The following is a 23,642-nucleotide window of genomic DNA, read 5'->3' as shown; positions in this document are numbered from 1 at the left end:
TTTCAAGATCAGGCGATAGGTGCCATTGGGTTTCCGCACAAGAGGTGGAATAGAATCCCTGTTTCTGTTCCGGTGCTAGCACTGGAACCACCACTCCTTCCACAAGCAGAAAACGGATGGCTTGTGTCAAGGCCACTCTCTTCTCCGTGTCCCGGGGAAAGGCAGTGGTGAAAAACAGTATCCTCTTGACACGATGCCCCGTCGACGCCACCTGTGTCTGAACTGGTGCAAACATCCGCTTACCCCCGACTGGACTGGGTGGGCAGAGACCCGTCAGGTACTAGGCTTCTCCGGAGCCTAGGCTCCCAAGTGCCAGTAAGTACCCGAAAACCTGCCTGTCCAGGACAGCTAAGCATCCAATTTTTTTTATACATTTCTTAAGGTTTGAAGGTAACAGTCCCAGTGACCTGATAGTTTTCTGGCCAGCCAGCATCCACTGTGCTCGGTGGCTGCGTGGAGACCATGGCGAATAAACTTTAGGCGGTCAGCGAAAAATGCAATACCATGGCGTTGTTTTTCACATGTGCCCAGTGTCAGGCAAAATTGCCATGTGGACTCTGAGGCGCGTGTGCAGCTGTCAGGCAGGCACAGTCTATTTGTCGCTCACTCTCTGACTCGATGACGCATCAGCAGGAGGAACAGGCGCGCGTGCTGGCTGCAACAGCTTCGGCCTTAGAGTGCTGGATCATCATCAGCGGCTGGGGCAGTTTCCCCACTGTAACCCGAGTCACCTTGGCTTCGTACCATAAAGCAGCGGAACACCTGCTGGGGAAAAACCGGCCTCCAGAAGACTCCCTCCTCGAAAGGAGGAGCGAAAAGGCCAAAAACGTGGGCCCCGCTGTTTTTGGGCCACCATGGGCAGGAAAGTGCTTTTCCCCCCGGTAGCCTGGGCAATAATGGTGTCCAACTCAGCCCCAAACAGAATCCCCCCCCGCCAAATGGGAGAGATGCTAAAGACCGCCTGGATTCAGCGTCAACCTCCCAGGCATGGAGCCAGAGCGCCCTCCGGGCTGACACAGCTATTGCAGGGACCCTGGATGCCACCTGAGCGCCGTCCTGGACGGCCTCACATACATTCAGCTGCCCTGCAAAGCTGTTCCGCCAAATCTAATAACGCCTTTCTGGACAATTCACCCTGAAGTCCAGTACTGAGCTTGTCGGCCCAGGTTTCAATGGCCCGAGCGACCCACGCTGAGGCCAGCAAAGGGCGCATAGTGACCCCCGAGCCAACAAATATGGACTTAAGACAACCCTCCGATTTCTTAGCCAGCGGGTCCTTGAAGGACGCCGCACCCTGAACAGAAAGCGCTGTGTGCTTAGCCAAAGGGGCCACTGCCGCATCTACCTTGGGCGGCTGCTCCCACTTGGCGACATGGTCAGATGAAAGCGGGTAAAGGGACGCAAACTTGCGAGGGACAGAATTTTTTCATCCGGGGCCTTCCACGCCTCTTCCACTAGGTCGGAGAGATCCGTGGAAGCAGGAAAAGTAACGGTCCTCTTGCACCTGTGCTTGGGTCTCCAAGTCCAGGCAGTCTAGAGACTGCCGCAATTAGATCTTCCACGCCGTGACCCAGAGAAGTCTCTGGGTCCACCCCTTCAGGGGGAGACTCCTCTTCTGTTAAGTTCACCGTCCTCCTCCTCGGACTATAGCGGCCCCCTGGAAGAAGGAAGATGCTCCTGTGTTTCACGCAGCTTAGGATCCTCAAAGAAACGTTCCAAATAAGAGGACACCTTCTCGAATCCCGCCACCGAGCGCTCCATGGTACGAAGCCAAGGTCACTCGGGTTGCAGTGGGGAAACTGCCCCAGCCGCTGCTGACAGTCCAGCACTCTCTAAGGCCGGAGCGGTTGCAACCATCATGCGAGCCTGTTCCTCCTCCAGATGCATCATAAGCTGCACCAAGTCGGAGAGTGAGCGACCCATAGACTGTGCCCACTTTGGTGCGTCCGGGTTGGACATGGTGCCACCTGACAACTGCACACGCGCCTCGGAGTCCACATGGCAATTTTGCCTGACACTGTGCACATGTGAAAAACAACGCCATGATATTGCATTTTGCTCTGGCCGCCTTTAGTTTATCAGCCATGGCCTCCACGCAGTCCCCGAGCACAGTGGACGCTGGCTGGCCAGATAACTATCAGGTCACTGGGACTGTTACCTTCAACCCTGAAAAAACGTATAAAAAAAAATTGGATACAGCTGTCCTGGACAGGCTAGCAGCTTCAGAGGAGAGGATCTAAAGGCCACCACTAAACACTGAGCCCGCAGAGGCAGATTGCACAGGAGAGCTGAATTCTTCCTTCTTCCAGCATCCTACGCAGTTAGTGAGGCTGCACCAAACACTCACAAGCAGGGGGGAGTGCAGCAGGGGTTAGGGGAAGGAGTGCAGTGGAATGGGAGTCTCTCCCCCCCCCCCCCCCCCCCCCCCCACGCCATGCAGTGTGTCCCTGCACTCTCTCCTTCCAGTCCGCAAGTGCTACTCCCCCCGTGTGGAGAAAGCACTTGGAACGCCCCATCGCGGGGAGCCTGAGGTCCGGACACACCTCACCAATGGGACGCCTCCTTAAAAAAATCCATCAAGATGGCTACCGCCATCCCGGACCTTGTGGCCGCTTGGCACCCTCTAAGGGTAAGGGCGCACTTAGTCCCCGAGGGGTCTCTAAGGAGACCGGAATGTTAAGGGGGGTGGCGCCGGTCAGCGCACCTCCTGCAGCCGCTGCCACCGGCTGAGCTGTGGCTGCAATAGGCAGCGCACAGTCTCCTAACTAGAAAATAATTTTAAGTTATTACAAATAAAAAAAAAAAAAAACTACAATGGGCTGCAGAGCAGCTCCTTACCCGTGCCGGAGTCCTCAGGCACTTAAAACACACTGAAGTCATGGGGTTGCAGAGGGGAGGATCTTAGGGTTAGAACTACAGATTTAATTTAAGTGCCAGCTCCTGCAGTCCCAGCTATAACCCCATGGTCCAGTGTCCTCCAGCATAGAGGATAGAGAAATCATGAATATAATACAGAGGTTCAGATTTGCAGAAAATACAGAAAACAATGAGCATAGTACTGGGTTGATGCAGCCATATTGGATCATAAATTCCAAGGATTATTTATTCTACCCACAAAAGTACCAGGCGAGGCAGCCACCTAGAGCACACTCCGTACATTACACTAGGAAGAATAGCCAATGCCCTGAATAGATGATAATGTGAAATCTGCAAAATCAGGATCCTTATAAACTCATCAGAACCAGGAATTGTTCAGTCTACCAACTAAAGTAACAGGCGAAGCAGCCATCTTGGACGCAATACATAACGTTACAATGTGTGAGATGATTATAATACAACAATAACTTATTTTAAATTCATTTAACAATTACATTTATTTTACCGACAAAGGAAATGGAACTTAGGACGATGCAGTATATACAATGAATACATCACTTTCTGGGAAATAAATAAAAATACCACTGTACTGCAAATAGAAAATCTTTATTATATTTTTACATATTAGCACCTTTACATAGAAGGTAAATTATTAATACTCACAAATGCCAGAGGACCCTCATCAATATTGCTGCTAGTCCACGGGTTCCAGTTCTCCTGTGGCGGGGACCATGGTACCACTCCAGAATGACTCTGCCGCTGAGATGGCTCAAAATTTACCAACTTTCCTAGATTAAGGGAAACAGGCTGACTGGGATCCTGAGGCTGTGAACGAACAGTGGTAGAAGGAAGATTACTAGCTAATTTACACTGTAATTAACAGTTGAGCAATATACGGTCTTGTAAGTAATAGCGCTGCTAACCATTTTATATTTACATTACTTTCTTTTTTTTCTTAAGACAAGCCGACAATATGTGATAAACCAAACTAATATATATGACAAAATCATTCCTTGTGTATGTGTGCATATTTCTACGTTGGGAAATTTAGCCTGTAAGCTCAAACAGTGCAGGGACTGATATGAATGACATTCTAATATTTCTGACTATAAAACACATGTGGTCACAAAGTCTATCAAGCTTTCAAATATCCAAGTGTAACTTACTAATGCTGGGTACACACTGAAAAATATTGGCCAATATTAGCATATCAAGTGTGTACTCACGATATGTTAGTGAACATCGTCGTTCACCAACATATCGCATTGGCTGTGCTACACAGCCGATGTCTGTAGACATATCTGTCCATCTGCAGGTGTGTACGGGCGGTCTGCAGACCGCCCGTACACGCCCCCGCACACCCCCTGGCCGCCGGGACCCGCAGCCAGACAGATGATGGCCGTTCAGAGTGTATGAACGACCATCATCTGCAGTTATATCTGTATAGTGTGTACCCAACCATAAGGTATTTGCCAGATCAACTGTGCAAAAGAGGTGGTTTATGGAGCCGTAAAATAAGGTCATGATGATTTTAGTAATTAGATCATGTTCCATCTACGGCTCTAATAAGACCACACCCTTCTTGGTCTCTCTGCATTTTTCTTTTCTGGTCTGGTGAACACCAAACTACTAAGGAAGCACACAGTTTGAATGAGAGGACAACCAATACTTTCTTATGAAGCCAGGATTGGGGACATTTGTACCCTCAGGCCCCATCCATGTACTTCCTAATATTTTCTGTAGTGTAGGACAGCAGACAATAACTTCTAAGGAGCCACATCATTTGCAAGAGGTGACACCTATGTTTCAAATGAGGGTTCTCCAGATTGTCAGCACTTATAACGCTGTCCCCTAATCCCCTGTGTATTGTGGCTTGGACTAGGTAGTGATGGATAAGATCATTGCACACCAGTATGAGGACATCTTCCACAACTGGCAACAACTATCTGTGGAAAACTTGCAGGTAATCTATCTATTTGAGCTCCTTCAGTGGTAAGGATAAGTGGAACTCATCCTTCGCACTTTTGAGGCATACGTTAGCAAACTCTCAAACATTAAGCTTTCATTTACACAGTATCGACAATAGATAAACGAAAGGCTAAAGGGGGGTATCCACTAGGCGATTTTAGCAAGCGATTGCACGATAAATTAGTTATCGTGCAATAGCTTGCAAATCGCGCATGCATCGGGCATGTTTTGGTCGGAAGCAACCAGCGATGCGCGTGCACGCTGGTCGCTTCCAACATCTATCATCGCCCGTACATGCTGGTCAACCTGACGATCCAGTCAGGTTCAGCATGAGCGGGGATGATGGATGTGCCTGGACTGACCGTTCAGTCTAGGCACATCACTAGTCCAGGCACATCACTAGATATACAAAAGAGAGCACGATTGCAATGTTGTAATCGTGCTCTCATTTGTATATCTAGTAGTGGATACCCACCTATAGAAACAGAGGAAAGATTTGCTTTGATGACTTCACCTCTTGAAGCGATCAGCTACGTTTTGTAGCCCTGTGTTTAATAAACCCTACTGATTCTAGCAAAAAATCTATAGAATGGGAGAAGACATACTTACCGCATAGGGTAACTCAATGCCCAGTTCTTCAAGAGCACCAAGTAGTTGCTTTTGGACATCAGGATTAAGATTTACTTGGTACGGTTCAATCTGCTCATCACAAAAAAAAACAAAAATAACAATCAATAGTCACAAATAACTTTGTCCCTCCACAAACGGATTTGCCCCTGTACAGCACAAGTCATGTATTTGCTATGTGTAACTCACAGCTTCTCCCTCCTTTTTCTTCGTTTGTCCAGAGTATGGTTCAATAACTCCCAAGTGATACAACTGGCGCACAACTGATAGGGCACAAGACTGTGCGGCCAATTTCTTGTTGGAGCCATGTTCTCGGGCATTGATCCCTACAAGGCAAACGTTATTGGTGATAGAGGCGGATACCAAAATGTAACAAACAGAGGCATTCAAAATTGTGCTGTGCTCCTAAGGAAGTCAATATGGACGTTAATGCAACATAGTATTTCCCTAATGTCGGCAGAAGTCACCGTTCCAATAGCTGTGCATGGGAAAGTCTATGTCCGCCAGATATATGCACAAGGATGTTGGAAGGAGGAGTGCTTATAAGATGATTACATATAATCTGTATCTAACGGGGACTGCAAGCTTAAATGCATTTATCAATTCTTGAACCAAAACCCCACTATTATGTATATTATTATTGTTAGTTATCTTGGTGAGTGCAGAGCCCCTGTGATTTTTATATAAACAATGTGGTCACATACCATGTTGCACCCCAAATCTAGGAATGGTGAGTGCCGTGGATTAGTGCTTTTTGTTTATTTGATTCATTTTTATAATTAATCATTTTGTGATCACATTTTCTCCTGCACCCCTTTTAATCTGTTTAATCTAACTTGTGTCAGCTGTTTTCCTAGGTGCTTTGCAACAGGTGTGTTTGGTGACTGTCTCACATTTAAAAGCAAAGTTGCTGTGAGCTTTAAACCTTGATAGCATACCTTGAGTTTAACACTAATGTGATGGCTAGTTCCATGTTATAATCCTGAGCAATAGAGTAGGGACTTGAGGTAAAGTGGGCTCCCGTGACGGGGCTGCAAGCTTAAATGCATTGGTCAATTCATGAACCAAAACCCCACTATTTATTTATTTATATATCGCATTGTTCTGCAAGTGGGAAAAGTTGCCGTTTAACGGTTTCCTGATCACCACCAGGTGAATGAATGCCTTGTATATACGCACAACATCTATTCAGTGAGGGGAGCGCCCAGCATCTCCGTACATGCTGGGCACACCCCCCAAAAGTGACAAATTGGGGATGTGTCCCCCTCCCGGTATGCTGTATGTATACAGCATGTGAAGAGTTCACAATTATTCTCCAGGTTAAAAAAGTACCAAAGAAAAGAATCATAACTTACTTCGTCCAAGCTGCTTAACATGCAAAGTCATTTCTGCAAAAAAGCTCCTGCAAAGACAGATGGATGTCAGGATTTTACACACATCATAGAGCTGACATCCCATCCCCCCTCATCAGACCCCACCCCCACCCCCTTCCCCTTTACATACAGGGCACTACTGGCTTATTGCCTAAAATACATTTCTTAAAACACTAATACAAGGATTTCAAGGAAGATTTTGGAGGGTGGGACGTTACAGTGGTGTTAGCTGCATTGCACTACTGAGCAAATATAATCAAATATTAAAACAACCACAAATGTAACAAAAAAACAAACACAAGAGCGATAAAATAGGGTTAGTGGCATTTCCTGCGAAGAACCAGTATGTCCTCCAACCCAGGAGCACTGACCTGCGGGTTCACCCTAGCAGACTGCGCCTGTGTGTTTCTCAGCCGACCTTTTGTTCACCTGAAGAGAGTGACACCAGGAATCAGCAATCAGTTATTGCCGTCACATGGGATTACTTTAGTACAGCCTAAGTGTCAGCCCATGATTAAAGAAAAAAAAAAAAGCAGATTCCTGATGTCATCAAATTTCTTCACAACACCCACAAAAAGTGTTTGTTCTATTTTCTTTAAGCTGATCAACATTTTTAACTAGAACCTATTTTTTTTTAGATTTAGAGAAAAAAAAATTTCATTTAGGTGGGTGCTCACAAGAGTCATATTATAAAGTGGTTCCATTCCCATTACACATTTATGTGGAATACGAGTTTTACGGGGAGTAACTGGACTGCTCCCTGTAATGCTCTTTGTTACAACGGCAGACTGAGAAACACACGTCCTATGTGGGCGGAGGGTGTACTGATGGGGGAGCGCAAACTCCAAAATGTGGAAGAGTCGCAAGTTTCATAGTCTTCACTCGTCCCTTGTTACCAGAATGGTACTGGTGATATCTGGATGCTGTGCTCCTGAGGAACACACCAGGTCAAGGAAAGCAGGATGTATCCACTCAGAAGTCTCAATAGCTAGTCACTGTCACATGGGGATGGCAGCCATTTTGTTTACTAAACCAACAGTTCAAAGCAATGCATCATGTCAATAAAAACAGCAATACTAATAATGAGCATAAAACGTAAAAAACACAATTTAGTTATGAGTTAAGACTAAAAAAACAGCCATTTATAGTCTACTCACGGCAGAATATAATCAGAAATTAATTAACTAATTTAGCCCAAAAACTTGTTTTCCCTGCAGTTAATGTGAACATTAATTATACAGCTTATCAATAGCTCGAAAAACCAGATTAGTTTTTCAAAGTTTTCAAGTATATTTTTTTATTTGGTAAAATTTTAGTTAAACACTATTCACACATGTCACAGGCAAATGATTGAAGAGGAGCAGGGTGATACAGTAGTTAGCACTGATGCCTCAATTGCTAACAGGGGCCCATCTGTGTGGAGTTATGTTCTTAGTGAATGTGCATGTGTTTTATCTGTGTGCTTCGGTTACCTTAAAATTTAAAGCGACACTAATACCAAGTGCAAGCCCGACATATTTTGCACTTCCTATTAGATCCACTTAAAACTTTGAAGTCAAACCCTCAAGTCTGGACAGCACGGATGGTGCAATGGTTAGCATTACTGCCTCATAGCACAATGCGGCCAGCTAGGTACCAGTAAAGACAACGGCTGGCGGTTTTATTATCACATTATAAACACTGTTGAGAAATGGCACCAGAAAACATGACATTCATAGGACATTACACATATTTGCAAAGCTCTAACCAACCAACCTGTTGTGGTCAGGCCCCACTTGTGTGTACTTGTAATCTCCTTGCGTCTTTTCTTTCTGAAAAAACTGATGAAGACGAGCTTTTGCATTTTCAAGTGTCCAGTTCCCATGCAGTCCTGCATTCAAGTCCACTTCTTCAGACTCCAGAGTCTAAACATGCAAACCAAAACATGGAGGGGGAAAAAAAAGGCATGCCAATGGCAAAATTGTATAGTGGCTTTAAATGAACAGGAAAAAGGACAGGAAAGCACATTTTTGTATTTTCAGTATTTACAATAAATAAATCATACCGCCTGTGCCTCCTGTTCATCCCTTTTAGCATAATAATCCTTCAGATTGGCTCCACGCTCCCAATTCGCACCACCACTTCGAGGGCCGTACCCTGTATTGCCGACAGCAGGTGCGCCTTAAGGAAAAGTATTATAGGATAGACATTTGGTGGGGTACTTTGAATTAAGATTGAACAACTGAAACTATCCAGAACTCTAAAGCAAAGGGCAATAATTCAGTGAAGATGGATGTAAACTCCCATTCCTACCATTAAACCTAAGCCCAGGTGCTGTATTCTGCTGTGAGCTCGCAGTGTAGGAGAACTAGTCAGTCAGTCTAGTCCTCTTAAATAGAACCCCAGTATATTACCAGCTTTCTAATCAAGACTATGGGGGGTGGGGGTCTATGTATCAAGCCTTACAGAGAGAAAGTGGATGGAGATAAATTACCAAACAAACAGCTCCTAACTCACGTTACGGGCTGTTTGAAAAAGGACAGTTAAGAACCGATTGGTTTGTACTTTCTCTCTCCAAGACTTAGTACATAGACCCCAATATCTTGAAATAAACTCCCACCCTTCCATTATAGACAAGAAAAAACAAAATCACAAATACCCATTAACTCCAGGGGGTGGTGACAGATTCAAAAATGTATGCTGTCAGGAGCTTCTTCTAGATGTTTAGAATTCCCCCATCCAGAGCGCCACAAAAAATCTATAGAACTAAATCATTGATCAGGTCCTTGAGGCCTTTGTGACCAGACTGATATGTTCCCCTTCAATTGGCCCAACTACCCTCGTTAACTTCTTACCACCTCTGTGATATAAATTCAAATTCATTTCAGTCCATTTTTCATTCATTCATATTCCCAATAATTCTATTTTTCATGCGCGATACGCTCTATGGAGGTTTATACATTTGATATTCTTTCATGCTGTGCCTAAATGCTGAGACACTATCAGATGTTAGGATCATCACATCTCATTCGTTATTTAGTTCGGTATATGGATTTTCCATTATTGTTTATTCATGATTTGTTTGTCTTCGTTTCCGTTCACAGATTTCCTCTTTTGGAGGAATTGACATTACATTTTCATTGTTTTACGATTAACTGGGATGATTATAAACCCTTCGCTAATGTTTAAAATCTATTAGATTCAGCAAAATAGGTCAGATATATTATTAAAATTATATTAAGTGTATAATACTATTATATAAAATAATTACAATCTTTCCAAGTATACTTTTCCTTCATAGATAAAATGCTACACACGATTAGTGTATGATATATACAGATGTGTCCTCACACATCTTTGCTGCAGTTGCGCCAAACAGCCCATCTTGGTGCGCCAGGTCCCATGCAACGCTGCTAGCGCCGGGCGTTGGTTTTGCAATGCGATGCGACTTGGATGCATCAGGATACTGTGCTGCTTAATATGATGTGACACTTACATATCGCTGTGCGACTAGTGCTTCTAGTAAGCTGTAATGAATGGACCAACATCAATATTGTAGATAACTGTGAATATAGTGTCTTAAAGAGATCTAGTTTATGGAGGGATACTGGACATGCAGTTTTACAACTAAAGCTTTAAATGAAGAATTTAAATTGTGATGGGTAACAGGGTGCAAACCAGTCACACATACATACACATTAGATATATATCTATTAGACTTCACAGATATTTCCTTGCTAAATATTACTGTCCGTCCCCCCACGCACGCACGCCAAATGCACGATTTCATGCTGCCAAAATTGACACTTACCAGTAGCTTCTGTCTTCAAGGCCAAGTGGGGAGGCAATGGTCCCCCAGAAGGTCCTTCAAATCCTTCTGATTTGATTGGTGGAAATCCATCTGTAGCATCTGCCTGCCCAGCCTGCAATTAAACCAAGATGTCAGTCCATGTAAGCAGAGTAACTACTAAGTTTGCACCCAATGAATATAGCTAGGTTGTCACATAAAACATAACAGATTATAACAATCTTCCAGAAGTTATTGCTAAATGATATAAAGCAGATGTCACCCACCGCAAGTGATGGTACTTCGTCACTTTTGATTTCACCCATTCGAACCAGGTAATTCACAAAGTCCCGGGCTGCATTACTCTGGGCATCTTTTTTGTTGGTAGAATTCCCCATGCCCAGGTAACTATATCCATCAATTCGAACCTATTGAAATAAATCAGTGTCATGAACAAGACAGACTGACTGTTATCCAACCATATTACCCAAGATGCTTTACAAATGCTATGGCAGACAAGGAACTTTAATCCTACAATTGCACACAGTGTTAGTTCTCTGCTCTATGACAAACATCTTTCTTACTCCAAAACATAGCAAGTCCCTAGATGAATTCATCACACAAGCAGAAGTTATGCATGTTATTAAACATCGCAAACATAACAAAAAAAAAACAGCTCTATACCCAGTTAGTACAGTTCCATCATTACCTTCCTATCTCACAGAAATACTTCTAGATGGGAAATCTATCACGGCTCACAAGCAGCCAGCAAAGGTTAGACCGTTTCCTATAGAGTCACTCTAATCCCGCAGATCCTACAACCTAAACAGGCTGGTTTACTTAATGGCCTGCAGGCTAGAAATGAGCTTTTCTGAGAACTACTAAAATGCTACTTTCCTCAGATGAAGTGTTAAAAGCCCTTTTATTCAAGTGGACAGTCAGTCCTTGGGGTATATTTAACAAGAGGCAGCTTGCGCTTCTCAGCAGGTACGACCTCAATATATAAAGTGCCACTGGTGTTAGGTGCATAGCCCAGCATGTTTTGCACTGCTAATGCTGCATACACACGTAAAGACTATGTCCAGCCATCCAACTAGTTGATTGGTTGGAATGAAAATCTGGTAATGTATGGGAGTAACTGATGATCAGCAATTTGCTCCTAAATGCCAGAAAACAGATGAAAATGGTCGTTCAGACAAGTTTGTAAAATGTTTGATCTAAACAATTTGTTCAAACAGTTTTTGTCCTTTTTCCGGCGTTTGGGAGCAAATTGCTGATTGTCATTTACTCCAATACCTTACCAGATTTTCATTCCAACCAATCAACTAGTTGGATGGTTGGACAAAAAATCTTTACGTGTGTATGCAGCTTTAGACCCACTTTACATTTTAAGGTTGAAACTGCAGCATTTGCTTTGCAGATATAACCCCTTTACTTTACAATTACAAGTTACTTTACAAATACAACCCTACCTCTCTACTCAGATTTCACAGATATCTAGGCATTGCTCCATTCCGTGTTATGGATACATTTACCCTCATCACTCATCTGGTCTATCACTAGAAATTTATCCTGGCGTCTCGCTCGTGTTCATTCTAGCACCCTACACCTGTCACAACCTGTGCAGTTCCTCTTCCCTGCCTGGGGTGACGCGCTCTGCTCTGGTGCTTAAAGCACAAGCTGATGCAACAAACTGCTGAGAAACAGACCAGTGTGCTAGCAGCACCAGAGCAGAGAGCGACACCCACTGCACAGGTTGTAAAAGGGTGAAAGATGCTAGAATGAACACTACTTTCTCCTGGTATCAAAAAAGATCAAATGGAAAAAACAAAATCTTTATGCACACTGACATCATTTCCACCAGCTGCAACAGACTATCGTCATCTTCCAAACCTTATTAACACACTATAATTGATTTCTCTCAATTCAGCATTTCCAGCTGGTTTGAACACAAATGCAATTCTAAACTGGATGATGGATAAAATGGATTAGAATCCCTGAATTTATCTCGGGAAATTATGTGGATTCTTCTATGATATTACTTCAGAGTACCACATTCCAACTGCAGCACTTTTATTACAGAAAACGTGACACTTCGAAGGTCATTAGAATGTCTGTTTCCACTCTTTCATGCGTTAAAGTTAATAGTGTAATCCTGTAATAAGAAGGTCTCAGTTTACTTTAGTTCCCGTACCTTGATGTTCCCATCTAAAATACTGAACTGTTACAGGTGAACATGCAGAAACGGGAGGCCCAGTACAAGAGAAAACTCATGGATGGGACATGGAGGAAACGCTAGAATGATGTGTGGGTAGAACTCAAGGGTGTGTAGCAAATAACAAGAGCATGCACAGACGGTACTAACACTCAATCGCAACCAGCAAAGATATTTCCCCATTCTACATCTTCATTGATATTTAGAGGACAGAAGATTGAAGTCTTTGTGCTACATCTGGTGATCATACCGAGCCAGCACAGACTTTTGGAATATGGTGTCAGATGTGCTTTCTCATGTTATTGGAAGAACTATACTCCACAAGATTTGTAAGCTTGCGAGAAGGGCCCTTTTACCTCTTTGTCTGTTATTTTCCTGGTCTTGATTTTTTTTTTCCCCCCAATGGAACAGGCTGACATCATATAAATAACTTCATAAATTAATAGTAAGAGTGTGAAATGCAGCAGAGAGTAAAGAGCCCCATCCACAATCAAGCTAGCAACATACAGTATAAACAGCAAGTATTTAGAAAGATAGTGATACGGTGCACTGGCCACACAAATAAAACAGAACATTCATTTACATATAAAATTGTATCATTTAAATAGAGCACCCGGTGTATATGCAGTATAGTCACATCATACAATGGGGCAGATGTATGAAGCTCTGGAAGGTGATAAAGTGGAGAGAGATAAACAACCAATCAACTCCCAACTGCCATGTTACAGGCTGTTTGAAAAATGACAGTTGGGAGCGGAGTGGCAGATCGTTTATCACTCTGCACTTTCTCCCTTTCCAGAGCTTCTTACATCTGCCCCAATATTTATTGCACCCGTTTCAGAGCAATGTAAAAAAAATTATACAATGTTGCAAGTTGTCTGCTATCTCTCATTCGATTCCCTGCATCATTTCAAGAGTGACTAGTATCAGTCTGAACACCATTATTTATGACTGTTTTTCTTTTCTTTTTCTCCATGTTGTCATTTAACTGCTTGAGTTGTATGCACTTTATTTCCTATACATTTTTAATTAACTTATTTTTGTGTATGGTGTTCGATTTGACATATTTGAGTGTTAGGAATGATATGTATATAGAGTGATCAGGGGGTACTTGTGTACTTTACGACTCATTGCAGAGAGAACCCAAGTGCCCTACACTCTTTATTATTATCAATCATGGTAATGTCGAAATCCCCTTCATGGAGAGGACCCTGACGTCATCAGCCAGTGTCCAGCGTCATTCCCTACCATCCAAGTGGGCATAGAGGGGAAATATATGTGGCGAGCGTAGCGAGCCGGCGGGGGGCCAACTTTCTTCTTTAGGAGGGGACAACTTTCGGTACTTGTGTACGTATAGTACACAAGTACTATTTAAAATATTCATTGGGTTCTCTCTGCAATGAGTCCGTAAAGTACACAAGTACCTCATCAGGTGTTAGTATAGCCTTAATTCGGCACCATTAAAAAGTTGTATTTGTACATAAACATATCATTTGGTAACCACTGCGGGCATATATACAGCTCTGGTTGAGCAGAATTAGGGCAAATTGTATTTAGAACTGTATCAAAAACAATGAAAACAAAATTAATGCCAGATAGCTGAGAGCATAAGATTAGCCCAAAATGAGCAGCCAAAAGCAGTTTACCAGAACCAGTTATATAGTGTGATTGCTAATTACTAATGGACTTTGAGTCAGCTCAGAAACAAATGAGTCCATTACTAATTAACAGTAAAGAAACAATTGGTAACATGCTCCAATTAAATTATATAACTTATTAATTTACATATTAAATTGTATTTTATTTGCGTGACTATCACTCTCTGTTTCACAATACTTAGCCAGGGCCGTAGAGAGCCGTCCCGGGCAAGTTTGGAGTGGCCTAATCGGGGGAATGTGTGGCCCTTAGAAGAAGAAGAAAAAAAAAAGCAAAAAACTCTACTTGCAGCACCGCATCGTGCTGGGGAGGGGGCACTGTGAACCCCCCAGCGCAAATCTGGGAGGGGGGGCACGATCAGAGTGATCGCTCCCCTCCACAGGCAGTTGTTTTCTTCCTCATTTGACATATAAACAGCAACAACCAGCCACATTTTGGAAATAATACCATGGTAAATTAGATCCAAGTAGTAGAGATCATTACAAACTAATGGTTTGATAAATCTGACCAAAGTTGTAGAGTTTATCAACTTGGGCTTTATTGTTCTGTAATTACTTCTCCTCTGCCGTACACCAACTATAAATGCGTTCAGCACCTTTAGATGACCCAATAGTGATGTCCCATGGCCAACAACCCTTGCATTAGCTGCATAAATATCAAATATCCAACTCTGCATCGTTTCATACAAACAATGTTAAAGTTAAATACTTTAGCAGCTGTAATGGCAGAGGTTACACTGGAGGGAAAACAGGTCGGGTAAACAATAGAATGACATTTTTACGATTTGTCGTTTCCAGGCAATTGGAACTATAAATTGTGCGTATCGTTCATTGTGTCCTGGCAATTGCATGCTCCCACGGGTCGTTTACTATATCTTCTGGTTGGCCATGCTGCACGTCATTGTACATCTCGCCGACATACCAATGCATCATGGAGGAGTGTACGCAGGGTGAGATATGTCCGCCGGGAATACATTCTGATGTGTACCTGGCCTTAGGCTCTGTAAGCCAACATACCTTGCCATTTTAAAAAGATCTGCCTTATTCACTCTGCAAGATATGTGATGAGTATATAGGTGATGGACAGTTCTGCAGCATGAACAAAAGTTGCAGTGGAAAATCAGAGACTGAAGTGTTTTTCCTCAATGCTATATTAACAAAACTTAAATTTGAGTATAATTGGTATTCGAACACTTATGGTGGGTACACACTGGGCGATATTACTGAGCGACTGCACGATTACGACATCGTAATCGTGCAATCGCACAGTAATCGGGCACAAATCGTGCACTTTTATGTCGGAAACGACCAGCGATGCGCACTCCCGCTGGTCGTTTCCGACATTGTCCATCGCCTGAACATGCCACCCAATCTGACGACCTTGTCAGTGTGCTGCATGTCAGGGAATGGGGGAAGAGAGCCTGGCGCTGAACGATATCGTTAATGATATCGTTCAGCGGCTGTGCTCAATGTCATGAACGACATTGAGCACAGCCTGCCGGGGACACACTACACGATATCGCTCAGGGAGCATATCGTGTAGTGTGTACCCACCATTAAAGTACCCACTATCCTAGCACACACTACTGTGTTTACAGTGTTCCTTTACAGATAAAGGAAACTAAAAAAAATGCTTAAATAACACCAAAAGATAAAATACATTTTACTGCCTTTTGAGAAAACCTTGGTCAATGGGGAGAAACGCATCAAGGTCTATTAGTAGTGACTTCAGTTGGAGAAACTTTTGCTAAATGCCCGGCCTTCATATAACAGCCACTGAGGAATACCAGGAGCTGCAACACGTGGTACAAACCGCTATTTATTCTGGCTCCCCACAGCAGGTGGATTTCCTCAGCATCACCCAGTGGTTCCCTTACTGTGTGCTGTGGCACTCTGGGGTGCCTTGGAACACTTGCAGGGGTGCCTCAATCAGTGGTCCAGCACCAAATCAAATTATTTATGGTCAATGTAATGTACAAATGTGAACAAACAGAAGCACAAACCTGTCCACCAACACATAACTGAGCCTAAGGATGACATAAGCACAATTCACTTCACATTACTATTTTACCAGATTTTTTCTGAATTTCTCAATAACAAACAAACTTAAGGGTGCCGTGAAAACAATGCTGATACACTAGGGCACTGCGATTCAAAAAAAGTTTGGGAACCATTGGATAGCCCTATTAGGAACTGAGGCTCTCTCTCATTGCTAGTTACTACAGGCTGCCATTCGAAGTCACTACATCCAGCTTTGCACCTGGCTCGTCACAGTGTGAGCATCACCCCATGAAAGGAGCTAAGGCAGTAATTTTCAACCTCTTTGAACTCACGGCACACCGAACAAGATTTTAAACTCTCCAAGGCACTCCATCTGTCCCCATGGAGGAAAAAACTCAAATTTGTCCCCACGGGGAGAAAAACACATTCATTGGCCTCCCCAGAAAACAAAATTAAGCACATTGACCAATATTTAAAAAAAACAAAACAAAAAAAAAACAATCACACTGGCCCCAACAGAAGGCAAAATAATACACTGGCCCACAAATGATTAAAAAATAAATAAATTCTCACTATCCCCCTCAGAAAGAAAATAATATACATTGCCCCCACATAAAACACAATTACATTGGCCCCCACAGGCAGCAAAATAATATACATTGCCCCCACAGACAGCAAAATAATATACATTGCCCCGCTACCAGGACCTCCCTGTCCCTCGATGCCCTTTTACTGGGCAGATCCTGACACCTTCAGCAGCGGTTGGTGCAGGCTTGCAGCAGCCTGTCACGTTTACTGGTCATCAGCAGTGAGCAGTACTGTACAGGCGGGACAGCGACACAGCGTGCATGACCTATGATGTCACACCGCCGCGTCTCCATTGGTATGACCCGGGCAGCAGCTGAGTCACAACCGGAAGAGCTCAGCGCTGCCCGGACATAAAGTTAAAAGTTAAGCTGTGGGGGCATCTACGGGCGGCGATAGTTAAGCTGGGGGGGGGGGGGGCGCGCATCTTCGGGTGGCGACTGGCGTGGCACACTTAGGAACCGTTCACGGCACACCGGTTGGAAATCACTGAGCTAAGGGAATCACCAGACATCACAAGCCACTTCTTTCCACCTATTACAAGACAGAGCTGCTCATGGTAAATGTAGAAGGACCCTATGTAGGGTTAATAACAGATCCAACACCTGGTTATGTCACGGTAGTTCCCTTTATTTGTGCATCATAGGAACCAGAAACCCCAACTAACAGCATTTATGGGCAGTACTATTAAATAGGCAGCCATATAAGGGATGTAGTTTATAGACGGGGGGACTAAATGCTGCCCATTGTATATCCCGACAGCAGAAGCTCGACAAGGGACTTAAGATAGGTGTTAAAATACCGAAGCCTATCTTAATCCCGGCGCCGGAATGCTGAAGGACACCGGGTCGATCGAGGCAAGTCTGGACGTCCATGACACTTAGCCACGCGGGGAGCACCCCCCCCCCCCCCCATATAAATACTGTGAGCCACCAGGATTTCATACCCAACGCCATATAAATATTGTTTAACTATCTACAGCCTGGCATGTATTTACCAAATCTACGTGCCTCCAAATTTATATTATTTGGGAACTATTTGCATGAATGTCACATCAGTTATATACTTGGGGGAAATTTTATTGATTTTTGGGGGCACCTTAACTAAAAGGGTGCCCGACGGAGCAATTCAATTGCTGCTCTGTTCTCGTACGAGAGCCGCCGGCGCTGACATTTCTGCTTACACCTTCCTGAGGAGAGCAGAAATGTGCGAAAATTCTATGGTTTGAGCGCCTTTATCCAGTCTTTTGGGCACGACAAGGGCATTACTTAATGGGAGTCCTAATCAAGTGAATTGCTCCATTGGGCGCCCATTAATTATCTCTGACCAAAGAACAACTCAATTCCCCCTTTAGCGTCTTTTATGTGGAACTCGCTCGGATTCAAGTATCTAACCATGAAATGGACTGCAGTGTAGATCTTATTGTTTTTTTATTTTTATATATTGTCATAGAAAGTAAATAACTTCATATGCACACAGCTTCTGGGAGATACATTATATATTTTAGGGACTTATCTTTTTTTTCATAAAATCATGTAGAATGTAAGCTTTCACGAGCAGGGCCCTCTTCCCTCCTTACTTCTACACCTTACTCCCCACAAGGGCACCTAACACTTTATTGCTAACTCCCCGCTGCTTATTTTGAGTGTTCTAATTACTAATGTAGCAATGTGTATAAACCTTGTCCTGCATTGTACTGTAAGTCATTGGTTTGTTGTTCACTTATTTGTTTATGTACTTTGTAAGACGTAAGAACATTTGTCGTTCCATATAAATAAAAGATAATAGAAACTGCAGTTTCTGTATAATTTTATGAATTGTTGCCATGTACTAATAGCACAATGCAGATTTCACAGAAATCTCTGACAAAGGGCTAATTAGCATTGCAGATTGCAGTCCCCAGTATTATCAATTGGGACTAGGATCTTACCCCCATGTTTGGCCACAGATGGTGTAAACTGCTTTAAGCTTGTGGAGGCTAATGAGCAGGAGAGAGATGTTCCGACCTCTCTCCCGCAGCCTACGGTGGAAATGGACACTATGTGCATGAGCAGTGTCAGCTTTCCCCGGAGAAGTCTTTCACTAACATAAGTAAAGGAAAAAACTACTGTTTAAGCGCTAGTGTTACTAATGATCCTCATGTGGTGAAATTCCTAATAATTAAAACTCAATGGTCTCCTGCTATTCAAAATGTGAGGGGTAGAGCCTCACACAAAAGCAAACACAATAGAGAACAGATGAACAGCGCTGACCACAGAGAACATATAAACAATAATTACATAAATAAAAATATAAATAACAGCATAAAACAAATGCTCTAAGAAAAAGCACACTGAATTCACAGCTGATATATATTAATGGAATTGGTATGAAATTCACAGTGTGCTTTTTCTTAGAGCCTTTGTTTTATGCTGTTATTTATATTTTTATATATGTAATTAAATATCGTTTATATGTTCTCTGTGGTCAGCGCTGTTCATCTGTTCTATATTGTGCCTTTACTAACATGAAAGACTTCTACAAAGTGAGGGAAAGAACTTGAATGGACAATGGTTCCCGCGAGTTTCCGTTAGTACATAGCGGGATATTTTCATTAAACATGAAAATATCCACCATGAAATGGATCATTAATAATTGCAACAGTTCCGCAATTATTAATACATAGGCCTCTTAGTGTTATTTTAGCACAGATTTTTATTTTTTTAATCTCCCCAAGAGCCGTATTCAATTCGAGCCGAGCTGCGTTAAATTAATGCGGCCCGGACTTTACGGCGACTTCGCCTGTTTTGGAGGCGTTAAAGTATCGCGCGCGAGCACGCTTTATCCCGTATTCAATTTCAAAGTACGCTTGAACGGCACCCGGCAATACTGCAACTAGCAGTAAGTACTGTCATTTTGGGGGAAATCAACCTCTCACCCCCCCCAAATGATGCTCTGACATGGGGGCTCGCTGAAGGTATTTGGTGTTTTTAAATGGGCTCAATAGCTGCTAAATAGCGTTTTTCTATACCTGATGCAGAACAGTATTTAGGAGTATTTTTTCCAGAAAATAAGTTATTCCAGCAAATTTGGGGTACTTGAAAATGGGGGTCAGCATATTTAAAGGTGAAAAAGTGAAGTTGAAAAAATCCTGAAAAATCCTGAAAAATCCACCTGCCGCAAACACCTGCAATCATAAAAACACCTGGGGCATACTTGGGGACGCCCCCAGAGTCAAGTTCGTTACTTTTTAACTTTGTTCCCCAACATTTTTTTTTCACCCCCTTTTTAACGTCAAATTTTAGGGTGTCCCTACATTTTTTTTTACACATTACCTTTGGGGGGCTGTCTGAAGGCTGCAGGGGGTTCCCGAAACATTGCACCCCAAAACCCCAATTCTGCACTTTTTTCCGCCTGCCATTCACAGGAGATACCTTAGCGCCTATTACATTGCATTGACTTTACGCCTAGGTGGAAAGTCTTTCAAATTGAATAGGGAGGAAAACCAAAACAGGCGATAATGACGTCATCGGTGGTAACTTAACGCTGACTTCAAATTGAATACGGGCCCTAGTTGGATATTGCAGTATCCCTTTGTTGTTAGCTATTGTAACACTAGTCAGCTTCTATTTATAAGCACACTTTTTTGTGTTCCCCTACACCTGAGAAATGAGTTAACATATTAGGAATCCCAATACAGACCAAACAGGGCCTGATTCATTAAGGATTGCAACTGCAATAGCGCACGCAGTTGGGAGATTGTATTCTGCGCATGCATCGCCGTGCGTAAAGGCTACACTGCGATTAAAGAGAGCAAGGTAAGCTTTCGCAGAGTGAGTGACAGGTAGTCAGTGTTTGGGGGTGGTGACGTGGGAGTGGTTGAAGAAAAGCAGGCGTGCCTGTCCGTTTAAACGCCATTACATGGGCGTGCATAAATTTGCCATTATGACGGCATACGCAGCTTGAGTGCTTATTGCGTGTGACAAGGTTAGCAATTTCTAAGTAAGGTCAGGGCTGCTGTAATTCTGTGAGATGGGCCGATGGTACTCTATGTTACCCATGTATACGCAGAACTGCAAGGTATTACGGATGCGAGATAGCGGTAGCGTGAGGCAGTGGGCGTGTCTATGCTGGCAATGTAACGGCATTGTGCTTGCATTCTTCAGCATATTTTCACAGTAGACCTGATCACAATTACGGAGCTGCGATCTCAATAGTCATCCTTAATGAATCAGGCCCTCAGACAACACTATAAAACTGCATGTATAGAATGTGGTGCATAATTTGCAAATGTCTAAATGGTTACAATGTTCTGCACTTCAGCAGAGAGAAAATGGTTTCAGACTACCCAAGGTGAGAAAACCTTACCTCACACACAAACTTCTGTCTATTCTTGTTCCCGGCTGCACGGACCTCATAGATAGGAGTTACTTTCTTCTTTCCACACCAAGCATAAAGAAAATTCTTTATGTCAGTCATGTTGGTAGTAGGGCTGTCTGGTGACCTGAAACCAGATCATTTATCAATTCTTTACTCGACATTAACATTCATAAAAAAATAAAAATAAAAAGTACGCACAAAGGAAAACACTCATTTGTTAATAAGGTCTTAGTGAAACACAGATACCGTGACCTCACTGTTTCATGTACAGTAATACCGCTTTTATACCGAAATTCTGGGTCTGACCAGGAGGTTGGAACAGGGCTCCAATCTGGGTCAGACCCGGACTTTCCCCGGCGCCGACCTAGGATATTCCCGAGCCGACGCCATTCACACCGGAGACGTGTCTGCTGAGACCCGGTTTTGAACAGGACGCTTGGAGATGACGTCATCTCCAAGCACCACTGAAGCCAGGCAATTTGCAGGCATGCGGCACGATCCAGGTCATCATGACCCAGATCGTGCAGTTTACACTGCAGGGTTTCACGGGTCATTCCCGTGTTGCACCCTGCAAGTTACCTGGGTTGGATTGCGGGTCACTCGACCTGGGAATCCAACCCTCTCCCCTTTTACACCAAGGAGCTACACGTGTTAACCCTGCAATAACCAGAGTTTTAGCTCTGGTGTAAAAGGGGTATAAGTAACTTTGCTGTAAATAAAGCTGTAATATTCAAGTGGAAATATAAATGAAAGAGAGAAGTTAGCTACATTTCCGCACTTAGGTAATACTTATAACTCGGCTCCATTAAAGACTCAAATGACCTAAGCTTTACATTACAGTTAAATACAATTTTAAAAAGGGACAAATGACCAAAAATTAAGCAACAGGTTCCCCTAAGATAGGACAGAAATACAAGACACTAGTATAACATTTATGTACAGCCACATCATAGGGCCCTGCAAGGAACCTGGTACAATGGTAGAGGGAAGATCCCCTTCAGTACAATGGCTATATACAGGGTGACTGCCCTATACACAGGGAATCCCCCTTCCCACCAGTACACTGTATAGCGACAATCACTTAACACGAATACATGCTCCTAAGTCCCCATAACTATATGGCCTGGTGCGGGGCTCACTACCTGCAGACACACTGCCTCTAAGTGGCTACTGAACAATGAGGACACGCCACGTCTGTCCTGCCCCTATGCGACTAGCGAAATGCTCAGTGTACGTAGGAGCACCAGTTATCGCCGGTTACGCAGCGCAGCACAGAACGTATAGCATGAACAGTGCACCTACCGGGTTATTACAGTCACAGCTCTGCAACCACTGATCGCAAGATGGTCGCTGACAAAATGGCGCGCTGCTCTCACACGCAGCAGCAGCAGCAGCAACAGAGACTGATGCGACTACATGGACCAATCACGGTTCAGGAACGTGACCCGGAAGAGGTTATGTGTCGGTGTGAGAGCCTGAGAGCGATTTCCACTTCAGATTCTATACCTGGAAGTGACGTGTGGTGAGGGCGGAAGTGTAGTTTCCTGCCCACACAGCCCACCAAAAAAGAAAGTTAACCCCTCGCGGGCTCGCCACGCTTCGGGCACGGTGGCTCGCTACGCTCACCACATGGTTATATTCCCCCTCTATGCCCACTTGGATGGTAGGGAATGACGTTGGACACTGGCTGATGACGTCATGGTCAATCTACAGAAGGGGATCTAGCTGCTTCCCTCAGGGAGCGCTCTAAGCTCCATATTTGAATGGGGCGCCGCTGCTCTGCTGACTGGTCAGAAAGAAATGAGTGCATTTGAAAATAAATCAGCATTTGTGATTTTACAAAAGAATTTCGCTTGTATAGATTCCCCCTAAATATTAAGTAAGCACATTAACCGGGGCAATTATTAGATCCTGGTACAGAACAATTCTTCCCACTCTATTTATTGTATGCAAAGGATTATTTATTTATTACCAGTTATTTTTATAGCACAATCATGTGTCGCAGTGGAGCTTACAATGTATTTTCACTACCACATGCTCACACCCGTCCCATACACACTAGGTTCATTTTTTGTTGGGAGCCAATTAACCTATCAGTATATTTTTGGAGTGTGGGAGTACCCGGGGGAAAACCCACGCAAGAACAAGAGAATATACAAACTCCACACAGAGAGATGGTGGGAATGCAACCCACTACCTCAGTGCTGTAAGGAGGT

At 43.5% G+C, this 23,642-nt stretch overlaps 1 protein-coding gene across 2 annotated transcripts in view; it reads right to left on the bottom strand.

The window, feature by feature from the left end:
* DHX9 (DExH-box helicase 9) overlaps positions 1-22,880 on the bottom strand; it is a 45,836-nt gene extending 22,956 nt beyond the window's left edge. The window contains exons 1-10 of one of the 2 annotated variants that reach the window (XM_088447203.1): positions 22,729-22,880; positions 21,415-21,550; positions 10,899-11,039; positions 10,636-10,747; positions 8,890-9,005; positions 8,601-8,749; positions 6,828-6,874; positions 5,662-5,798; positions 5,455-5,544; positions 3,541-3,702 (exon numbers count right to left, since the gene is read on the bottom strand). In XM_088447203.1, coding sequence (XP_088303329.1) covers positions 3,541-3,702; positions 5,455-5,544; positions 5,662-5,798; positions 6,828-6,874; positions 8,601-8,749; positions 8,890-9,005; positions 10,636-10,747; positions 10,899-11,039; positions 21,415-21,525 — 1,065 coding nt within the window. In that variant the 5' untranslated portion in view covers positions 21,526-21,550; positions 22,729-22,880. Of the gene's footprint in view, positions 1-3,540; positions 3,703-5,454; positions 5,545-5,661; positions 5,799-6,827; positions 6,875-7,216; positions 7,275-8,600; positions 8,750-8,889; positions 9,006-10,635; positions 10,748-10,898; positions 11,040-21,414; positions 21,551-22,728 lie in introns of those variants that run through there. The other variant, XM_088447204.1, reaches the window with a different exon arrangement.
* Positions 22,881-23,642: the final 762 nt, after the last annotated feature.

This window comes from Taudactylus pleione, unplaced genomic scaffold, assembly GCF_031769625.1.
Source record: "Taudactylus pleione unplaced genomic scaffold, aTauple2 ptg000423l, whole genome shotgun sequence".
NCBI classification, from domain to species: Eukaryota; Metazoa; Chordata; class Amphibia; order Anura; family Myobatrachidae; genus Taudactylus; species Taudactylus pleione.
Note: the sequence above shows the minus strand (reverse complement) of the source record. Positions and strands in the feature narration are given on the sequence as shown.